Here is an 18881-nt window from a genome sequence, read left to right on the forward strand (position 1 = left end):
GGAGATGGAGGTGGGATGGGTGAAATAGGAGATGGGGATTAAGGAGCGCACTTGCTGTGATGAGCACAACACTGTGTTAAAATCACAGTGAGATGCACTATACCCACAGGAATGGCTAAAATTTAGAAGACTAGCATAACAATACCAAATTTTAAAGTGGATGGAGCAATCAGAACTCTCATGAATTGTTGATGGAGTTTAAAATGGTACAACCATACTGGAAATTGTTTGGCAGTTTCTAATAAAGTTAAACATACACCTTCCTTCTATCCCAGGATTTCCACTCCTAGCTATATACCCAAAAGAAATGACTTGCTTAATGTAGATTTATTCAAAACAGCCAAAAACTAGAAACAACCCAAATGCCCATCAGTAGAATAAACAAACATGGCATATTCAGGCAATGGAATATCATACAGCAATAAAACAGGAACAAACTATTTGATAAAAGCAACAGCATGGGTAAATAGTAAAAACACTTTGCTGAGTAAAAGAAACCAAATGCAGAAGAATATCTATAGTTTGAGTCCACTTATATGAAGTTTAAAAACTGGAAAACCACTGGTTGAATAAACTGTAGTGACTGGGAAGGGATATCAGGGAACTTTCTAGGATGATGGAAATATTCCATAACATTATATGGGTGTATACAACTGTAAAAATTTAAGCACATATTATTGAGCTGTGCACTGAAAATGTATGCATTTTGCCACGTGTAAATTATGTTTCAATTTAAAAAAAAAAAAAAGGGAAAAAAAGAATCCCACTTGGAATCCCAAATATATGCAATCCAGATGGGAACTGGGGACTCTCCAGCCAAAGATATCCAGTTTGGAGAAGAGGAAACTCTGTCTGCGCAAGAGTTTGGCTGAGCCCTAAGGGTTCACCCTCTTGATTCCCTTCTGTCCATTCTATTTTGCTACACAGCAATCCAGGCATGAAACTCTGACAATGAGCTCCGGGTCAAAAGCAAACAAACAAAAAAATCCACTTCTGCCAAGAATTTTGCAAGTTTAGTCAACTTTTTGCAGGTTTGAGGTTCAAAGTCACAGAGAGTAGTCTCGTCATAAAACATGGGTTGGCCCTCCTGACACCTGGCTGGCTGAACTGTCTCCTTTTCTCTGTGAATGTAGAATAAAAACTGCTTTTCTCAAGCCACGATATCAGCCAATGCCCAGACCACAGGGTCACAGCTTTCTCCCTAAAAGACCTGGACAAGGAAATTCTTTTGTAAGAATGGAGCACTCCTCCTGAAAGGAATTCTGGGAGGTACAGAACTCCCTCTTCTCTGTGCATAGCTACACCACTCTGCTTGAAGCAAAGAACAGAGGCAAAGCCATTATGGATAGTTAACTACTCTTTCCTCCTCCCACATTTCCTCTCACCCTCACCTCCAGGCCCCAGAAAAACTCTGAGAAACCTTTAGAGTCCCTTGAGGGCAATTTGAAAACCACTACACTAGCTCTGGGGGAGGAAAGATTGACAAAAGTTGAGTTTGAGAAAGGGGCCATTTGCCCTGTATATGGCATTGGAGTAGAGCTGCAAGAGCAGAGATTCTAGTTACATGAGTATTGATGGAACTGGATAGTTTGAGGTCTGTTATGGTCGCTGGCAGCCAGCCACCAACTGCCTCAACAGCCCATGTGCATTTCTTCTTATTTTTTTTATGTTTATTTATTTATTTTTGGGAGAGAGAGCACATGCAAGCACAAGCAGGGGAGGTACAGAAAGAGAGGGAGACAGAGAACCCCAGGCGGGCTTCATGCTCTTAGCACAGATGTCCCATGCGAGGCTCTAACTCAGAAACTATGAGATCATGATCTGAGCTGAAGCCAAGAGTCCAACGCTTAACCAACTGAGCCACTCAGGCGCTCCCCATGTGTATTTCTAACATAAAAATATCCACTGGGCAGGGGCTGCTGGCCACCCACTCCTCTCTCTCCATTGAGGCTTCCTCATCTTCCTCCTGACGCTTCCTTCCACTGTCACAGCCCCTCCTCCAGGTCTACCCTGCTTAGATTTTATTTTATTTTTTCTGTTTTCAAGTTTTTACTTAAATTCTAGTTAGTTAACATATATGGTAAAATTGGTCTCAGATGTAGAATTTAGTGATGCATCACTAACATATAACACTCAGTGCTCATCACAAGTACCCTTCTTAATGCTCATCACCCATTTAGCCCATCCCCTCGTACCTCCCTCCATCAACCTCAGTTTGTTCTAAATAGTTAAGAGTTTCTTAGGTTTCCTTCCCTCTCTCTTTATCCCCTTCTCCAATATCCATCTATTTTGCTTTTTAAATTCCACATATGAGTGTATCCTGCTTAGATTTTAGTAGCAGGACTGACATGACCTCCCTCAGTCCCAGCAGAGGCCAACCCCTTCTTGAAGGCTGGTTCTGCAATTCTCTGCAGGGTCCTTGTCTAGCCCTAATGATGACAAGGGAAGCCTGAGCTTCAAAGTTCTCTGAACAGTATGAGAAACTTATTCTTATCTTTTATGAAAAGTAACTACTTATTTTATGAGAAATAACTGGGTTTGTTGAACAAGCCTTAATCCTATCAAGTTCATCAGAAAATTGCTTACATATGTTATCAAGACAGCTAATTTCTTCTTAGAAAGAGATTATAAATTATATCATATAAAAAGGTTCTGTCCTAGACCATTTTTGAAAAATAATTATATTTCATAGTAGTTAACATCTGGTTACTATGGAAGAGATTTTTGTGCTTCTTAGCAAAGTAACAAGACAGAAGTTTAAATTATTGGTGACATACTAAGATGGAATCAATTCAAATTAAGCAAGATCTTCATGTACCCGGCACTGCTTATGGTTTTTTGCCCCAAAGATCGTTGGTATTTTAATGTTCCCCAGCCTTCTCTAGTTTCTCATCTTTACTGAGCTGGTAATGTCCAGTCTAGCATTTTTTTTTTCACAAGACACTTTATGAAATATGATGGAAAATTAAATTTCTATAAGGCCACTGAAATATCAAGGTTCATTATTTGTGATTTCTGCATTACATTGGCAATCCTTTGATTAAGTTATTTTGCTAAGTCTTCATTCTCCCCAGGATTTTCCTGGAAAAGGGGGAGAGGTGGTTTTCTTTTCTCTGTTGTATCTTTATATATTTTTAGTATTGACCAACTTGTTTAAACATGCTCTTCTTCCTGTATATCCAAATTCTATTGGTATAATTATCTTCCTGGTCATCCAAATAAAACCATCATCAGCCACGGACTCCCTTTTTCTTATCCCTGACTTCCTCCTAATACTGTTTTTATAAATTGTCATACCCATTCCTCTCCAATCCACTTGACACAACATTGGATCAGAATTAACTTTTCATTGTTCCTTTGTGATAACTCCCTAATCAGTCTTTCTATCTTTAGGATCTTGTCCTCCAATCCAGCCTACACATTGCTTCCAATTTTCTTTCTAAAGTACACATAGTTTCTGTATAACTCAAGATTTTTAGTGACCTCTGTTACCTAACAACTAAAGTATAAAATCTTTCACCTGTTTTCCATGACCTGTCCTCAATCAGCCTTACCTTCTACTTTTCCCCTAACCTGAGGATAGCCAGGAGTAGTAACTAGGTTTTTAAAATCATTTTTAAGGCAACATGTTGATGCAGTGGTAGCTGAAACTCTAATGAAAAACATTAGAGGAAGCAGTATAAAAGCAAGACCAAGAGACATATAAACAAGGTGTTTAAAAGGTAGTGCTTTTTTACTTCGGCTTTTTCAGGTGTAATTTACATACAATAGAGTCCACACATTTTAAATGTGCAATTTGACGAATTTTCCAAATTGTATACCGTTGCATAACCACCACCACAATCCAAATATAGAACAGTTCCATTTCCCGAAAATATTTCCTTGTACCCCTTTGCAGTAGATCCTTTCTCCCACTCCCAGCCCCCGGCAACCTCTGATCTGTTTTTGTCACTATAATTTTGCCTTTTCTAGGATTTCATATAAATGGAATAATATAGTACATAGTGTTTTGTGTTTGGCTTCTTTTACTTGACTTCTTTTTACTTTGACTTCTTTTTCACCTATGTTACCTATGTTATTGAATGTATTACTATTTTTCTCTTTTTTATTGTTGAGTAGTACTCTATAGATGGATATACAATTCTTTAAATCTGTTTACCAGTTGACTGACATCTGGATTGTTTTCAGTTTGGAGCTGTTAAAATGCAGCTATGAACACTTGTACACAAGTCTTTTTGTGGACATATGTTTCACTTCTCCTGGGTAAATACCTAGGAGTAGAAATGATGGAGTGTATAATGAATGAATTCATATATTTACCCAGCCATATGTGGAAACACCATCAACTAGGGAAGTCCAGAACCCCAAGCCTGTACCAAATGCTGGAGATAAGCCCCAATTCTCAGTATGCTCATGATTCAAGAGCCCAAAGTCAACAGTAAAATAAGAAGCACTTTGGAGCCTGTGTACTCCCGTAAAGCCCAGTAGAGGCAACCACCCCATTGGGAAGCCCACAATCCAGCCCCCCACAAGGGAAACCTCCAATAAAGATCATTCTTATAGAAATATGAGCTCAAAAACAAGAAATATAAAACATATGAGAAGGTCCAGTTCCATTAAAATAGCCTGAACAATTGATACCCAAAACAACAACATCCAATAGAGCAATCTTAAAGATACTTTACAATGTGCATTTAATTAATTGTGTGTTTAATTAGTTAAATAGTTAACAGAGATAGTAATTGCTGTGTTTTTCTTTTCTGCACTTCCTTGTATGTGACTCTTCCCTATCAGAGGCATCCATACTCCCTTCAAGGAGAGCTAGGATATTATAATGGAAATGTAAACACAAAAGCAATATTTGCTTTGGGGTCGTTTTTGCTACTAAAAGAAATCATTGAGAATCAAGAGGGATTACCCAAGATTAACAGTCATAGACTCTAGAAAGAGAACAGAAGATAGGCTGCTTACCCTATGCCTGACCACTGGGGAGTTTAGACAAGTATCACCTGAAGTTGGTGAACAGAGAGGAAGAAATGGACTGTGGCTCTAAAAAAAAGTTAGAGGCCTGGATATGAGAGGACCTGAGTTAGAAAGGTCACAAGAAGATGTCAAGGATTATCTGTGGCCAGAGCTAAGCCAACGTGTTAAGATGACTCGTGGCCTCTTGAGTGAGAACCGTGTCATTCACATTTCCTCTTCTTCTCAATACATGAGTGAGGGCATTCCATGGACATTCATCTGCATAGCACCCCTTACATTATCCAGTAAGACACCAACCTATCTCCAAAAATTTGTCAAGCACCTGCCAAACCTTATAAAGAATTAAGCACCTTTCTAATACAGAATTTATATAACATATTATATATTAATGAATTATAATATTAAAGTATTAATGTATAATATAATAATATAAAACAGTCTCAAAAATATATTGTTAGGGATAAAGCAAAGCACATAATAGATTATGTGATAGGATACCATTTGTACCATTTATACAAGGAAAGTACATACACTTGTATATATATGTATGTAGCTAATTATATATATATATATATATATATATATATATATGTACATATAAAGAATATCTCTGAAAGATACAGAAGCTGGTAACAATAGTCTCTAAAGAGTAGAAAAGTGGCTGAGGAAGAGTGGGTGAAGAATTCCCTATACTGTAAATTATTTTGTTCCTTTTGAACATTTTTATCATATGTATGTGTTACATATTCCAAAATTGAATAAAATAATAGAGCTAAAAATTCACACAAAACAGCAATTTTGTTTCTAGATAATTTGCCTGCAGAAGCCCTCACCCATGTACAAAAGGGGAAAAAATGCAATTTTGTTTTTAAGGGTAAAAAACTAGAAAAGCCAAAGTCTTCATAAGTAGGGGAATAAATATGTAAAATGTGGACTAGCACATAGCAGTCAGATAGAGACAATAGATGATATACAGATAGTTAGACAGATAAATCTATCACAAGAAGCAGTTAAAGGAAATAAACTACATTGGTCTATCTGTGTATCAATATGGAACAACTCAAAAACATGTTGAGCAAGAAAAAAGCATAACACAGAATATATGTTTAGCCTACAATTTAAATGAATTTTTAAAAACACTAAGTAAATGTGTAAAACTCACAATGTATGTAGTTTACCTCTGTGGGGGGTAAGGTTGGGAGATGGGAGTGGGAGGTCGGTAATATTTTATCTTAAAAACAACTACAAAACAAAAAAAAAAACAAGAAAAGGAACAAAGGGACGATAGGTAAGATAAAATGTTAAAAGTTTTAAATCTGGATAATAGGAGTATAGGTGTTTGTTGTTTTATTCTTTGTGTTTTACTGCAGTTCTAGAAATGGTAAAAAAAAAAAAAAAAGGTAAAATACAAATATCCAGCAAGTTTCTCCAGATTGATCCTTCTACTTTCTTTATAAAGTCAAGTAAATTCTAAACAATTAGCCTTGACATTATTAGTAAATACACCCTTAAAACACAAAATTTTGTATTAAAGCCTTTAAAACATTAGGAAACCCTGGTCATGGCTTCAGATTTCATTTCTCAGATGCAATAGAAGAGAACCCTTGTCAAAGAGAATGCAAGGAAGTCTGACTCCTGCGACAAGGTGACTTGTTGGGCACACCCATTTGTCCATCCCCAGCCCTCATTCTTCCAAATTCCTATTAGCATATTCTGTTGAGGAAGCAGCATGGCTTGCTTCAAGACATACTCATTTTCCCTGTGCCTATTTGCTCTTTGTGAAAAAGAATACTTTCTGGAGGCGGGGCTTGTTGACTCTTTAAAAACCAGAGTCTCCACGCTTACCTGATCACTTCAGTTCCGGCATCCTGCCTAGCAAAGAAGCAGTTAGTCAAAATGATACCTGGAGGCTTAAGTGAAGCCAAACCTGCCACTCCAGAAATCCAAGAGATTGCTAACGAGGTGAGTTGATGTATGTCATGAAAAGGATTGATTCAAAATCTTGGTTCCTAGGTCAGGTGTGTTAAGTGTGTGGGTGAACATGAAAACTAGAACACTGGGAAATGTGTTGTGCTTTGTTCAGCCTTCCCTACAACTAAAAACCTTTTCAGATGAAACCTCTAAGAATCCCAAATGTGAGAGCGATCTCAGGCAAGTAACATCACTTCTCTGAGCCTCAGTTTCCCCATTTATAAAAGAAGAATTTGTATTAGGTCATCTTTATAGGCTTACAGTGTATGATTCTAGGATTACTAATTAGGTTTCTGATCTTACCAAATGGAGGCAACATGTAATTAAAGTCTGAGGTTGCTAACAATTTGACAAACTAGACTTTACCCTCTCTACAGGGAATTTTTTTAATGGGTTAAATGAAGAACAATATTGCAAAGATACCATTTACAAACTTCCTGCCAGTTTGAATAAATAGAAAATATTTTAGTCTTTTAGTATTTAGAAGATGATTAAACTAGTATGGAAGAGGAGTGGCATAGTCTATGGTGATTCCAAAATTGATAAGGGTGAAAACAGAACTCAATGTTTTCAGCAAGTTGATACATTTTTCTAAGTGTTCTTTGATTAGATATCACCTAAATAATAAAATTTTATTATATTGCATATTTTATGAAAAGAAAAAATATGTAAATTGCCATTTTAGGCCTGTAAATTGTTGCCCTATTTTCTTATCTCATTCCTTGTTTTTCTCTCTGAAACTTCTTTCAATGACACTGGCAAACAATATTAGCTTCTTGTGTGAATGAGAGAGATAGGATCCTCTATGTTAGGGCTCTGGAATGCTTTCTAGAGATTAGATGCCTGGAATTCTACCACTAGTTCTTTGGGACTAAATGTTTCCCTTTTAAGAGTTCTTTTAAAAAATACTTTGGAGCTTATTTTTCTTGTAAAGCAGAATATTAAGTCATTAATACCTTTTTTTGAGTCCTTATATCAGGTCAGTGTCCTCAAACTTCAGTGTGCACATGAGTTACCTGGGAGTCTTGTTAAAATGCAGATTCTGACTCAGTAGATCTGGCTGGGATGGGCCCGAGAGCCTGAATTTCTAACCAGCTTCCAGGTGATGGCCCTGCTGCTGTCCATGACCTCACCGGCCTACAGGACTAGAGATGCATGATATCCAAGAGACCTGTGGGAGATGGGCTTTCTAAAAGCAAGGCACTGAAAAAAAAATCTCAATTCCATTTGTGAGATGAAGATCACATCTCTTGCTCTGCTGGCAGAGCTGTGAGGGCAAAATAAGATGATGTGCATAATAATGACTTGGAAACAAGAAAGAAACATGCATAGGTGAGGCATCACAGTTATTTGCTTCAAATCTTCACCTGAAATCACCCCTGACCCCGGAAAATCCCCCTGAGACTCTCCAGGGACCAGAGCTGTAAGAAAGTTGGGGAATAACAGATTTGATAGAGAGAATGCAGAAAATTTTAATCATTTTTTAAAAGCCTATCTTAGCAAGAATAAATTTTTTAACAAGAAGCTATAAAGTTATAAGAAGGCCTTGCGTTGTTAAAAACATTCATCTGTGAGCCACATCTTAAATGATGAAATTAACTTGCAAGTGTGTTTCCTGCTGCTTACCTCAGGCTTACTCTGACAAGGCTTATCCCATCAAGGAGGTAGAATGAGAGATAGATATTAACAGTAGCTATGCCACCCCAGAAAGGTGCTTTGCAGTTTTAAAAGCCTTGTCATCCATTTGGCCAACCTCTCATTTGATCTTCATAACCCCTAGGGCAGGGAAGGAAATCATCATGTCCATTTTTCAGGTGAGATTTCAGACTGAGATTCAAAGAGGTTAATAACTGCCTGGTTAAGAAGCTGGCCTGTCTTAAGATTTTGACCACCTGCCTTTTCCACTGTAAAGTGGCAGGAACATGGAGAAGTATGTGGGTTGAGGGAAATACAAGGTATGGTAAATTGCCTTCTCTGTGCAAGCAGCCAGCCTCAGATTTAAATCAGTTTGAGAAATAAATATGAATGAATCATTTTTTTTAATTTTAATTTTTTATTTTTGAGAGAGAGAGAGAAACAGAGTATGAGTAGGGGAGGGGCAGAAAGAGAGGGAGACAGAATCCGAAGCAAGCTCCGGGCACTGAGCTGTCAGCACAGAGCCCAATGCAGGGCTTGAACTCATAAACCCTGAGATCATGACCTCAGCCGAAGTCAGACAATCAACTGACTGAGCCACCCAGGCGCCCCAGAATGAACCATTTCTTGAATATCAATTAGGTGTCCAGGACTGTGATACATAAGCGTGCTTTGTGCTGATAGCTCAGAGCCTGGATCCTACTTCAGATTCTGTGTCTCCCTCTCTGTCTGCCCCTCCTCTGCTCACACTCTGTCTCTCTCTCAAAAATAAATAAATAATTTAAAAAACTAAGAAAAAAAAAAGAAGATACATGAGGACTTTAAGACATTGCCCCTGCCCTCAAGGGGTTTACACTCCATTTAGGGAAGTCAAGATAACTGGGATGTAACATAAAATATTTTTTAAATCATAGGGTTGGAAGAGGAAACACATTAGAGTTTGCCCATCAAAGCTCTTTCTTTTTTTTTTAAGTTTTTTAATTTATTTTGAGAGAGAGGAGAAAGAGCACAAGTGGGGGAGGGGCAGAGAGAGGTGGGGATCTGAAGTGGGCTCTGTGCTGACAGCAGAGAGCTTGATGTGGGGCTCGAACTCACAAACCGTGAGATCATGACCTGAGCCAAAGTCGGAAGCTTAACCGACTGAGCCAACCAGGTGCCCCAAAGTCCCTAACTTTCAAGTGAAGAATTACTGTATAGTAGTTCAGCTTATCAGGTATTAAGCTCTCAGTTATCATTTAGCTAGCTCCCCTCTCACAGGAGAACCTTAGGGGGCAATTCCCAATTAAGTATTAGAAGGTGGAGGAATGGTCATTTAGGAAGCACTTCCCATCAATTATGTAACTTATCTCCCTACAAACAACCCCAAAAGGCAGTTATTACCAAAACCACTTTTAGATGAGGAAATATAATCAACACCTTCTACAAGATTATAGAATTAGTTAGGTGCCCAGTCAGAGCCAGGCAAATGGGTAGGTGTTGGTAGTCATACACTTAGTAGGATCTTAGGGGGTCTCAAGGAAGAGCACTAGTACCTGTCATTTACCTTGTAATTTTATATCTTTGATGTTTTTTACGTATTCTTATTTTTTTAAATCACCTATTAAAATGCAGGAGCTTCTTAGAGCTGAAGTTTCTTCTTAGAGGAGCTTCTTAGAGGAGCTGAAGTTTATCAGCTTTCACTGTCCTTATCAAAGAGCTTTTTAGTGGAATGCCAACTGAAGGAAGAACTCCATTTGGGAGGCAAAGGAAGGATGGAGAAAGCTATCTCATAGAGAGGAGAAAGCATCAAAGAAAAATGAGAACTGCAGGTTTAAGGAATTTGATATCAAAATGAAAGAGGGATGTTGGACAAAGTCAGAAAGAGAAGAGAATCAAACAAAGAGCTTGGGGTCGAGGAGATTGAACATTTCCAAAGGCAGACGAAAAGAGTGTCCCCATTCTGAAGATAGCAGAGACTGAATGGTAATTGTGTATCATGTATTACTAAAGGATAATAATTATTCTTGGGTCCAGAGTACACGTAGAAGAAATCCCCTTTCCCAGAGTTCTTTGTGTTAGTTGAGGATCTCTGCTATCCCTCTCTTCTACCCTCTTTCCTTTCTGGAAAGACAAGTTGTCATGAAGAAAAACAACCTCACTTTCTTTATTCGGAAAACATTATATACACAGTACCATGTGAAATGTTATAGGGACAGAAGGGACACAAAAATGGTTTCTGCCTTTAGAGAGATTTACAAAATAGATTGGAGATAAGAGATACACTCAAGGAAATAACAAGCTATACTTGACCCCATCTATGAAAAACTGTAATATGTGTAATTAAGGACCGAGTGGCCCTACCAGCAAAAGCCTCTAGATCATTACTGCTGATCCATATCTTACATCATATGTTAAAAAACCAATGGATGAGAATTCTGAGTAATTTTACATGCAGGAAATAAATGTTATTTCAACAGTTACTTTTAGAAATAAGAGCTATTATTATGCATGCACAGGTAGATACAACACACACACACACACACACACACACACACACACACACACACACCTCAGTCAAACTTAATTAGTGAATGCCATTCCTGGCAAGCACAGACCATAATACCATACAAACATCCCCTCCGCATACCATCATGGACATCACACCCTGGAGCTTAGTATGTCACAGTTGTCACTCACCCACACATTTGTATTCTCTCTGACAGCAGCTTCCTCATCAATCCCACTGCCCCACACCCAGAGAGCCTGCCATTCAGCCACACTACAATCATTCAGGCATTCATCCTCCCATCTTCATCATAACATGCCTAAACCAACTTGAGCATTCGTCCAGCCTGGACCCATGGTGAGTGGCTTCATACACTCTTCCACCCCTGATTTCTGTTGACCCCATGAAATTCTGGCATTCCAGCCCTCAATTAGAGATCACTCCCATTGCCACCACTTCCTCTTCAGCTTGTGCTCCAGATCCAGAGAACTTTGCCGAGGAAGTTGCAGAACCACAGAAACTCACTCACTACAAATTTATGAATTCATGCCAGCAAACAACAGCAACAGGACCCTAGGGCTTCCAGAACATGCTTTCAGTCACAGCCTGTTGGCCCTTTTCTAGAAACTCCAGAAAGGTGGACCTGGACCTTCTCTCTCCTTGGTTTCTCAATCCCTCCATCCTCATGGCCTCTCCAGTAGGTATCTCAGTTTCTTCTCTTAAAAGATTGCAGTCATCTGGTGCAAGAACACTCTGATTCCTTTTCTCTTGCTGGATCTCATTCCTCCCTCCAGCCTAAGACTCTGCCCTCTGTTCTTCAGTCCACCTTTCTTCTCTCATGTCAGATGCCATCATTTCTTGTGTACCAGTTGCCTTGCCCCATATTTGTCCCTTCCCTCAAAACATGGTCAGATGACAAATGTCTAAGTCACTTCTCATCAGCCCTACTATACTTTCATGCTACTGCCCAAACTCTCCTTCCTTACTCTGTAAAACATCCCAAAATATACCTTACCCATGTTGCCTCTATCACATTTCTATCCATTCTTCCCTAAATTATGCATAGCCCAATGTTTCTGAAGAATGATTACAGATAGGGAAAAGCCATAAGTGTTAGGTGCAGCATGGGATCCTCAGATCCCAGAGAACTAACCATTCACCAAGATTCATGCTCTGCAGCAATTAAAAAAAAGAAAAAAGAAAAGAAAAAAAAATTTGAACATCTCTAGGGTAATTGTATTTTGCCAGCTGCTCCTTCCTGATAGGATCCTTCCACTGGCTGGGGCTCAAATGACAAACCCACACTGTTTCTTCTTCCAGCATCTCAGCCACCACCATGCATGGTAGGCTGAGGAAAGTGAATGTCAACTGTGTTCAGCTCGAGGTCTGTCTATGTACTATCAGGTCCCAGACCACCACTCCCAGCTGGCTTTACCCTCTCAGCACCCACCCTTGGGGAGTCTTTCAGCACCAAGTTGCCTTCTGAAAATTAAAGTTTCACTGACCAGTTCCTTCCTATTCTTCCCCCTTTCCTGCTCCTCAGCTTAAGCCTCATTACCCCAGGTTCATAGCATCCAACGTTAGAATAATACCAGTCTGTTCTACCGGGAAGAGAGAGCAAGGCTACAGGTTATAAGTAGAGTGAACCTGAAATCATGGCACACAGTCTGATAGGTGCCAATGCACTTACTGACACAAACCAGACATTTGAAGTCAGCTCTCTTATGGAAAATTCTGGACTTGTGGACTATATAGATACAGTGGAAAGGTTGCAGATTTTGATCGATTTTAAGACGGAAATAAAGTTTTCTGATATGCAGTAAAAAAAAAAAACATGACCAAAAGACTGGAAACCAGAAGGAATACAGATCACTGCCACTGATAAACCAGATACTTAAGCTATCAAGCAAGGGATTTAAAACCTTAAATAACTGTAATTAATAATTTTTCAGCCTTAAGCAGTCATGTTCTCCTCACAGCCTTAGGTCCCTCATTTGTAAAATGAGGTTTAAATAGATAATGTTGGGTTTAGGGTAGAGATTAACCCTTTCCAACTTAGCTCCTAACTTGACTGGTACCCCATATTGGATCAGAAGGGTTAGACAGAGGAAGCAACAGGCCAGTAACTCCTCTCCTTACTTGACTTCTCTCGGCACTCCTGTCTACTTTTTTCCCGTTCTCCTGCACCCTACCTCTTCCCATTTCCGTTTGTTTGGTTTCTTTTTTCCTCATGATTTGTCTTCTTCCTTTGTCGACTTTGGAGCTTTATTTTCCATCTCAAGAAAGCAATATCACATTCTTCCCATCTATTCTGAAGGTCACAGGAGAAATGGGTGGTGGTCTATGAAGTGTTGTAGCCTCCAAAGTAGTCTGAGAACTCAAAGAGTTTGGAAATGTCTACATCTTTGAAAACAGTTCTGGTACCCAAACTGAGGTGCTGATAGAAAAGGATTCAGGACATCTGCCCACTGATGGGAAGGACTTGATATGGCCTTGGGAGAACCCTAGATGCATGGGAGACCTGTCTAAAACACATGAAATGCTTTTGTGATGGGCAGGGAGGCAACTTCCCAATAAACAAGGTATAATTGAACATACATGTCTATTTCCTTTTCCTTCTAAATGATAGGAAAATATTGCAGGGTAAAGGGCATAAAGCCAACAAATAGAAAGACAACAGGAGATAGGCAAATACCACCTCAGAGATACTGACAAAACTTTGGAAGATGGAAAACAGATGAACAAGGGAAAATTACTGGACCATCTAGACAAAGCCTAAACCACAGACGGGAATGATGAGCCAGAAGTAAGTGGATTCATGGTGCAGAATTCCAAAGTGGCTCAAGCACTAGCAATGCCAGAAACTTATGATGACAAGAGTGAGGCATGGGGCTCCCACCAGGAAAACTGATGACAGATCTGTATGAGGAGATTGCCCCCAGATCTTTCCCTTTCACTCCCTTCCAAGCTGAAAGATGATAACCTATTACCCATCCTCCACCCCCACAGAATTCTGAAGATCTACTCTTAGCAGAAATTGAGTCAGAGAGAACACAGTGGACACTAGCATTATCAGGCTCAGCTGAGGGCAGGAATGAAGGACCAATACTGAAAACTGGTAGATTAAGTGAAAGTTCACATATTGAATTTGAGACTTTCATTCCCTTGTCATGTTTGGTTTGGGAATGCTGCCATCAAAGCTTATAATTCCCCTGTGGTAGACAGAATGGTGGCCAACATCCTAATCCCTGAATCCTGTAAATGTGTTATCTTACGTGGCAAAGTGAATTACAGCTGTGATTAAATTAAGGATCTTGACACTATTTTTGTAACTTTGAGTCTGAAATTATTTCAAAATAAAAAATTTTTAAATAAAGTAGTAATTATAGCTCTCCCATCTTTATCAAAGATACATATATTAGAGTTTTACTAGTGAAAACGTTACCATATATTGCCACAAGTTGATGTAACGCAACAAAATTTGACATTTTAGTTAGCCCATGTAATCTTATTATCCTTGAAATACTGGAAATAGCTGTCATTATCATGTTTAAGGACCTTCAGAAACACGAGGTTCCCAGGCTTGTAAATCACATAAATGGAGTCCAATATAGCTTTGATAATGTGTTTCCTCTTTTCTCTTCTTAAGGTTAAACCTCAGCTTGAAGAAAAAACAAATGAGACTTACCAAAAATTTGAAGCTATAGAGTACAAAACTCAAGTGGTTGCTGGAATAAATTACTACATTAAGGTTAGAGTTCAACATCCACCTTGGCACTAAAAGATACTGTATTTCTCATTTTGTATGATGTTCCCTGTCACCTCCACCATATATTTTGTCCCTCTGGTTGTGCTAAATTAAGATGTCTATCCCACATGAAACTTCCCAAGTGGTAGACTCTCAAATTGGTAGATAATGGGATATTCAAACCATGTTTCCTGTGGATTTAGAAAGCTTTCTTACATTGATTTCTTCTAAATGACAATTATATTTTATAAATTACAATTTTCAGAAATTGTATAGAAAGAGATTTCATTAACAGTTCCAAGCATGTGGCCATGGCTGCTTCCTATGGGAAGCGGGAGGATGGTATCTCAGTTGCCTGAAGGCATGGAGCTGAACCACATGCTATCTTGAAGCTTATTCTACCTCAAAGCTTTGTGATTCTACATATCTAATTAAATGGATTTTCGGAAGGACTTAAAGTAATTTAAGGTGGAAAAATAACTTAAACCACTTTTGTCCTTTACATAGCGTTTTGATTAATACAATTTGAATAATTTTGATAATTCAATAAGTGGAGTCAATTTGTGACACTGCAGGTACAATTAAAAACAGTGGAACATTTAAAGTAATTTTAAGATTAATTTTATAGCTACATCAATAAATTAAATGATGCACTATCTAGTTGTAATTGAAGAAAATCGTTATGAAGTTGAGAGGGAACCGTTTCAAGTCAACCATAGATATTTGGGAACAATTTCCACCCTTTGGTATTGAGATGACAATTCTGATTTAATAAATAATAACAACAGACATTCAAATGCATTTACTTAATCTTGACAAAACCATTTTACCAACACACACTCTGGCTTATTCCTCATTAACAATAACTACTTAAGATATAACATTTTTGAAAAATGTTTTGAGCCAAAAAATAAATTAACCAGTCCTAACCAGCTGAGCATAGGAAAATTGCAACACTGAGTTATATAAATGGATCATCCCAGTCCTACCATATTTGAACTCCTAGTATATGCCAGGTCCTGAGGTGGTACACATGAATGAGATCCTACTTTATCCTCAGAAAGCACTGGCATTGTTTCCTCCTTTCTCAATCTGCTTTCTTCACAGCTGAAAAAGAATGTTCTCCAGTAAAAAATGATTTTGTTCAAAGACAAGAAGCATGCCATCAAAATTGAGATCATTGTTTTAATAATTTATGATTAGTCCAAGTTCATAAACTTCATATATTAACCAGCTCATGTATGTCCTTAAAAGCTTATCAGAAAACTTGAAATTTTCTTCCGTTAAGACCACCTGCCTCGTCAGATTTCTCCTACTGGATTACAGTTCCCTCATTACTTCCTGGCCACTGTATCTAGTTGTTGATCTCTGCTTTGAACCACTCTCTAAATTTAAGGTCTTGCTGGTGATGTGACCTCTGTTCTTTCTCAAGTACCTATCAAGAGGCAGGTGGTGGAATGGAAGGGCTGCAGGCTTTGGTGTCAGACAGTCCTGGCACCCTTGAACCCTTGTTTGACTTGTTCACTAGTCAGTGCCTGTGTAATTGAAGCTCCTCATCTTCTCTAAGCCTCAATGCCCTTGTCTGCACAATGCAAATAATAACCTACTTTGCCAGGTGTTGTGTGGAATAAATGAACTGAAATTTACTAAGCACTTATAATTTGCTCTGTTCTAAGAGCTGGACATGTATTATCTCTTTTAATCCTCTCAACAAATTTATGAGGTAAGTATGATCATTTCCCCTATGTTACTGGCAAAAAAATGGAGCCCCAGAAAGATGGGGTAACTAATAAGGTCATATAATTGTAAGAGCAGAGCTAGGATTTGAATCCAGATGGTCTGATGCTTAACTACTGGCTGTGCTGCATCTAACAATGTATGCAAAGGCTGATGCCCTGTTCCAAGTACAGAATAAATGCTTTTAAAGGGTTACACTGTAGAGTGAAAAGAACGTCGACATTAGAGTCTGGATTTCGATTTTGACTCTGTCACTCATTAGCTGAGAAATTTATGGAAAATTACTTTATCTCTCCTAATCTGCTTCTGCATCTGTAAAACTGTCATTGTTCCACCTTCCTTCAGACCTCATAGTAAGAAGTATATAAAATGCTCATCATAGCCTCTGAATCACAGTAAACATTTGATAAATGGTATTTGTTAATTAGGAAGGAACATCAGAATGTAAAAAATATTATTATAAGATAAACTTTCATTGTTTCAACCAAGAACAAAGGTAGACATTCTTACCATGATTTTCTAGGTCCCAGACTCCTGCCCAAACTTCCATTTCAATTTCAATACCAATGACTTCCCAGCAAGATCCCTTTATTTTAGGAGGGACACTACACTGTCCACCCCCTGGGCCCTGCTTAGTCCTACTAGTGGGTACTTACAAAGCAGGTTCTACTATAGATATGGGAACCACACATCCCAAAATTTCTAGGACAATTCTGATTTTCTCCTCCCTTCTCAAACCATGCAGCAAATAAAGTGTCCCAATTTGGAAGTCAGAAAACAGAATCAACAAAATGACGGTCACATGTTTTCTTGTTCTGTGCATCTTTGAAAATGAAATGCAACTCTGAACTTTCAGACTGTAGGAAATTTTATAAAATAAAATAAATTAAAATAAAATAAAATAAAATAAAATAAAATAAAATAAAATAAAATAAGGACCTATGCCTCTAGCCATACCCTTTCTCATAAAATAAGAGGGTAGATTTATGAAAATCAAGGGTCTAAGAATGCTGGTCTAGAAATGCTGTTCCCAAAAAGCTTATTTCAGTAAAGTCTTTATAGTCTGTAGATCTTTCACTTGACAGAGATCCATTTGAATGAATCTCTTTTTCATTGTTTTTTCTTTTTTTATCTTTTAGGTGAAAGTAGGTGATAATAGATATATTCACATTAAAGTATTCAAAGGTCTTCCAGTACAAGATTCATCTTTGACACTTACTGGTTACCAGACTGGCAAAAGCGAGGACGATGAGCTGACAGGCTTTTAGCAGAGCATGTTCCAAAAGTGGTCTGGTATTTTCCACTGGCTACTGATTAACGATCCTTGCTAATATATGTAACTATCAATAAAGAAGCATTCCTTTTCAAATAAATTGATTTCTTCAACTATTTCTCTTCTACTGTGTTAATATTAATTATATTTTCTTTCTCAAAGTCAAATGATAAGACCACCACCACTGCCACCACCTTCCCACCATAGACAGGCTAGATCATGGGTGATCAGTTCCCTATGGTTGCTAAGAATCCAATATTCCATCCCTAGCCTCACATTTTAAAATTAAATCAGGTATTTTACAAAATATATTTATATTTTGGGGCACCAGAGTGGCTCAGTTGGTTAAGCGCCAACTTTGGCTCAGGTGATGATCTCACCGTTCGTGTATTCAAGCCCTCCATTGGGCTCTGCATTGACAGTGTGGACCCTGCTTGGGATTGTCTCTCTCCTTCTCTCTCTGTCCCTCCCCAACTCGTGCATGCTCTCTCTCTCAAAATATATAAAAATAAAGTTAAAAAATATATATGTTTATTTATATTTTGAAATAACCTTAAATTTACAGATAAGTTGCAAAAAAACTTTTTTTCCCCGGACACTTGAGAGTAAGTTACCTACAGCGATGCCCCATCACCAACAAAAACTTTAGTGTGCATTTCCTACAAAGAAGCATTTTCTCCTGAACAATTGAAATACAACCATCAAAATCAGGAAATTAACTGATTTTAGTTAATGTACTAAAATCAACAGTTAATGTACTGTTAGTACATTTGGTAACATCTAATCCCCAGACAACATTCAGTTCCCTCAGTAATTCCCAAAATGTCTTTTATTGCTAAAAGCTCCAGTCCAAAACCAAGTGTTCCATTTAATTGCCATTTTTTTCTCAGAATTTTCTAACATCTCTATTAAGATATAATTTATATACCATATAATTCATCCAATTAAAGTATACAATTCAATAGTTTTTAGTACATTTAAAAATATGTGCAACCATCACATAGCCAATTTTAGAACATTTTCACCACCTCAAAAAGAAAACCATACTT

General features: G+C 38.1%; 1 protein-coding gene across 1 annotated transcript; it reads left to right on the forward strand.

Moving 5' to 3' along the window:
• The first annotated feature begins 5791 nt into the window (after positions 1-5791).
• Positions 5792-17845, forward strand: CSTA (cystatin A). The gene is made up of 3 exons (XM_049628284.1): positions 5792-6945; positions 14724-14825; positions 17699-17845. The coding sequence occupies exons 1-3, from the start codon at positions 6880-6882 to the stop codon at positions 17825-17827; spliced, it is 297 nt and encodes a 98-aa protein (XP_049484241.1). The 5' UTR covers positions 5792-6879; the 3' UTR covers positions 17828-17845.
• The last annotated feature ends 1036 nt before the right edge of the window (positions 17846-18881 follow it).

Source organism: Panthera uncia, chromosome C2, assembly GCF_023721935.1.
Source record: "Panthera uncia isolate 11264 chromosome C2, Puncia_PCG_1.0, whole genome shotgun sequence".
In the NCBI taxonomy this organism is placed as follows: domain Eukaryota; kingdom Metazoa; phylum Chordata; class Mammalia; order Carnivora; family Felidae; genus Panthera; species Panthera uncia.

Coding starts and splice junctions, on each gene's coding strand:
- CSTA (XM_049628284.1), top strand. CDS start 6,880: ATGATACCTGGAGGCTTAAGTGAAGCCAAACCTGCCACTCCAGAAATC. Junction 6,946..14,723: donor TCCAAGAGATTGCTAACGAG/GTGAGTTGATGT, acceptor TCTCTTCTTAAG/GTTAAACCTCAGCTTGAAGA. Junction 14,826..17,698: donor GAATAAATTACTACATTAAG/GTTAGAGTTCAA, acceptor TTTATCTTTTAG/GTGAAAGTAGGTGATAATAG.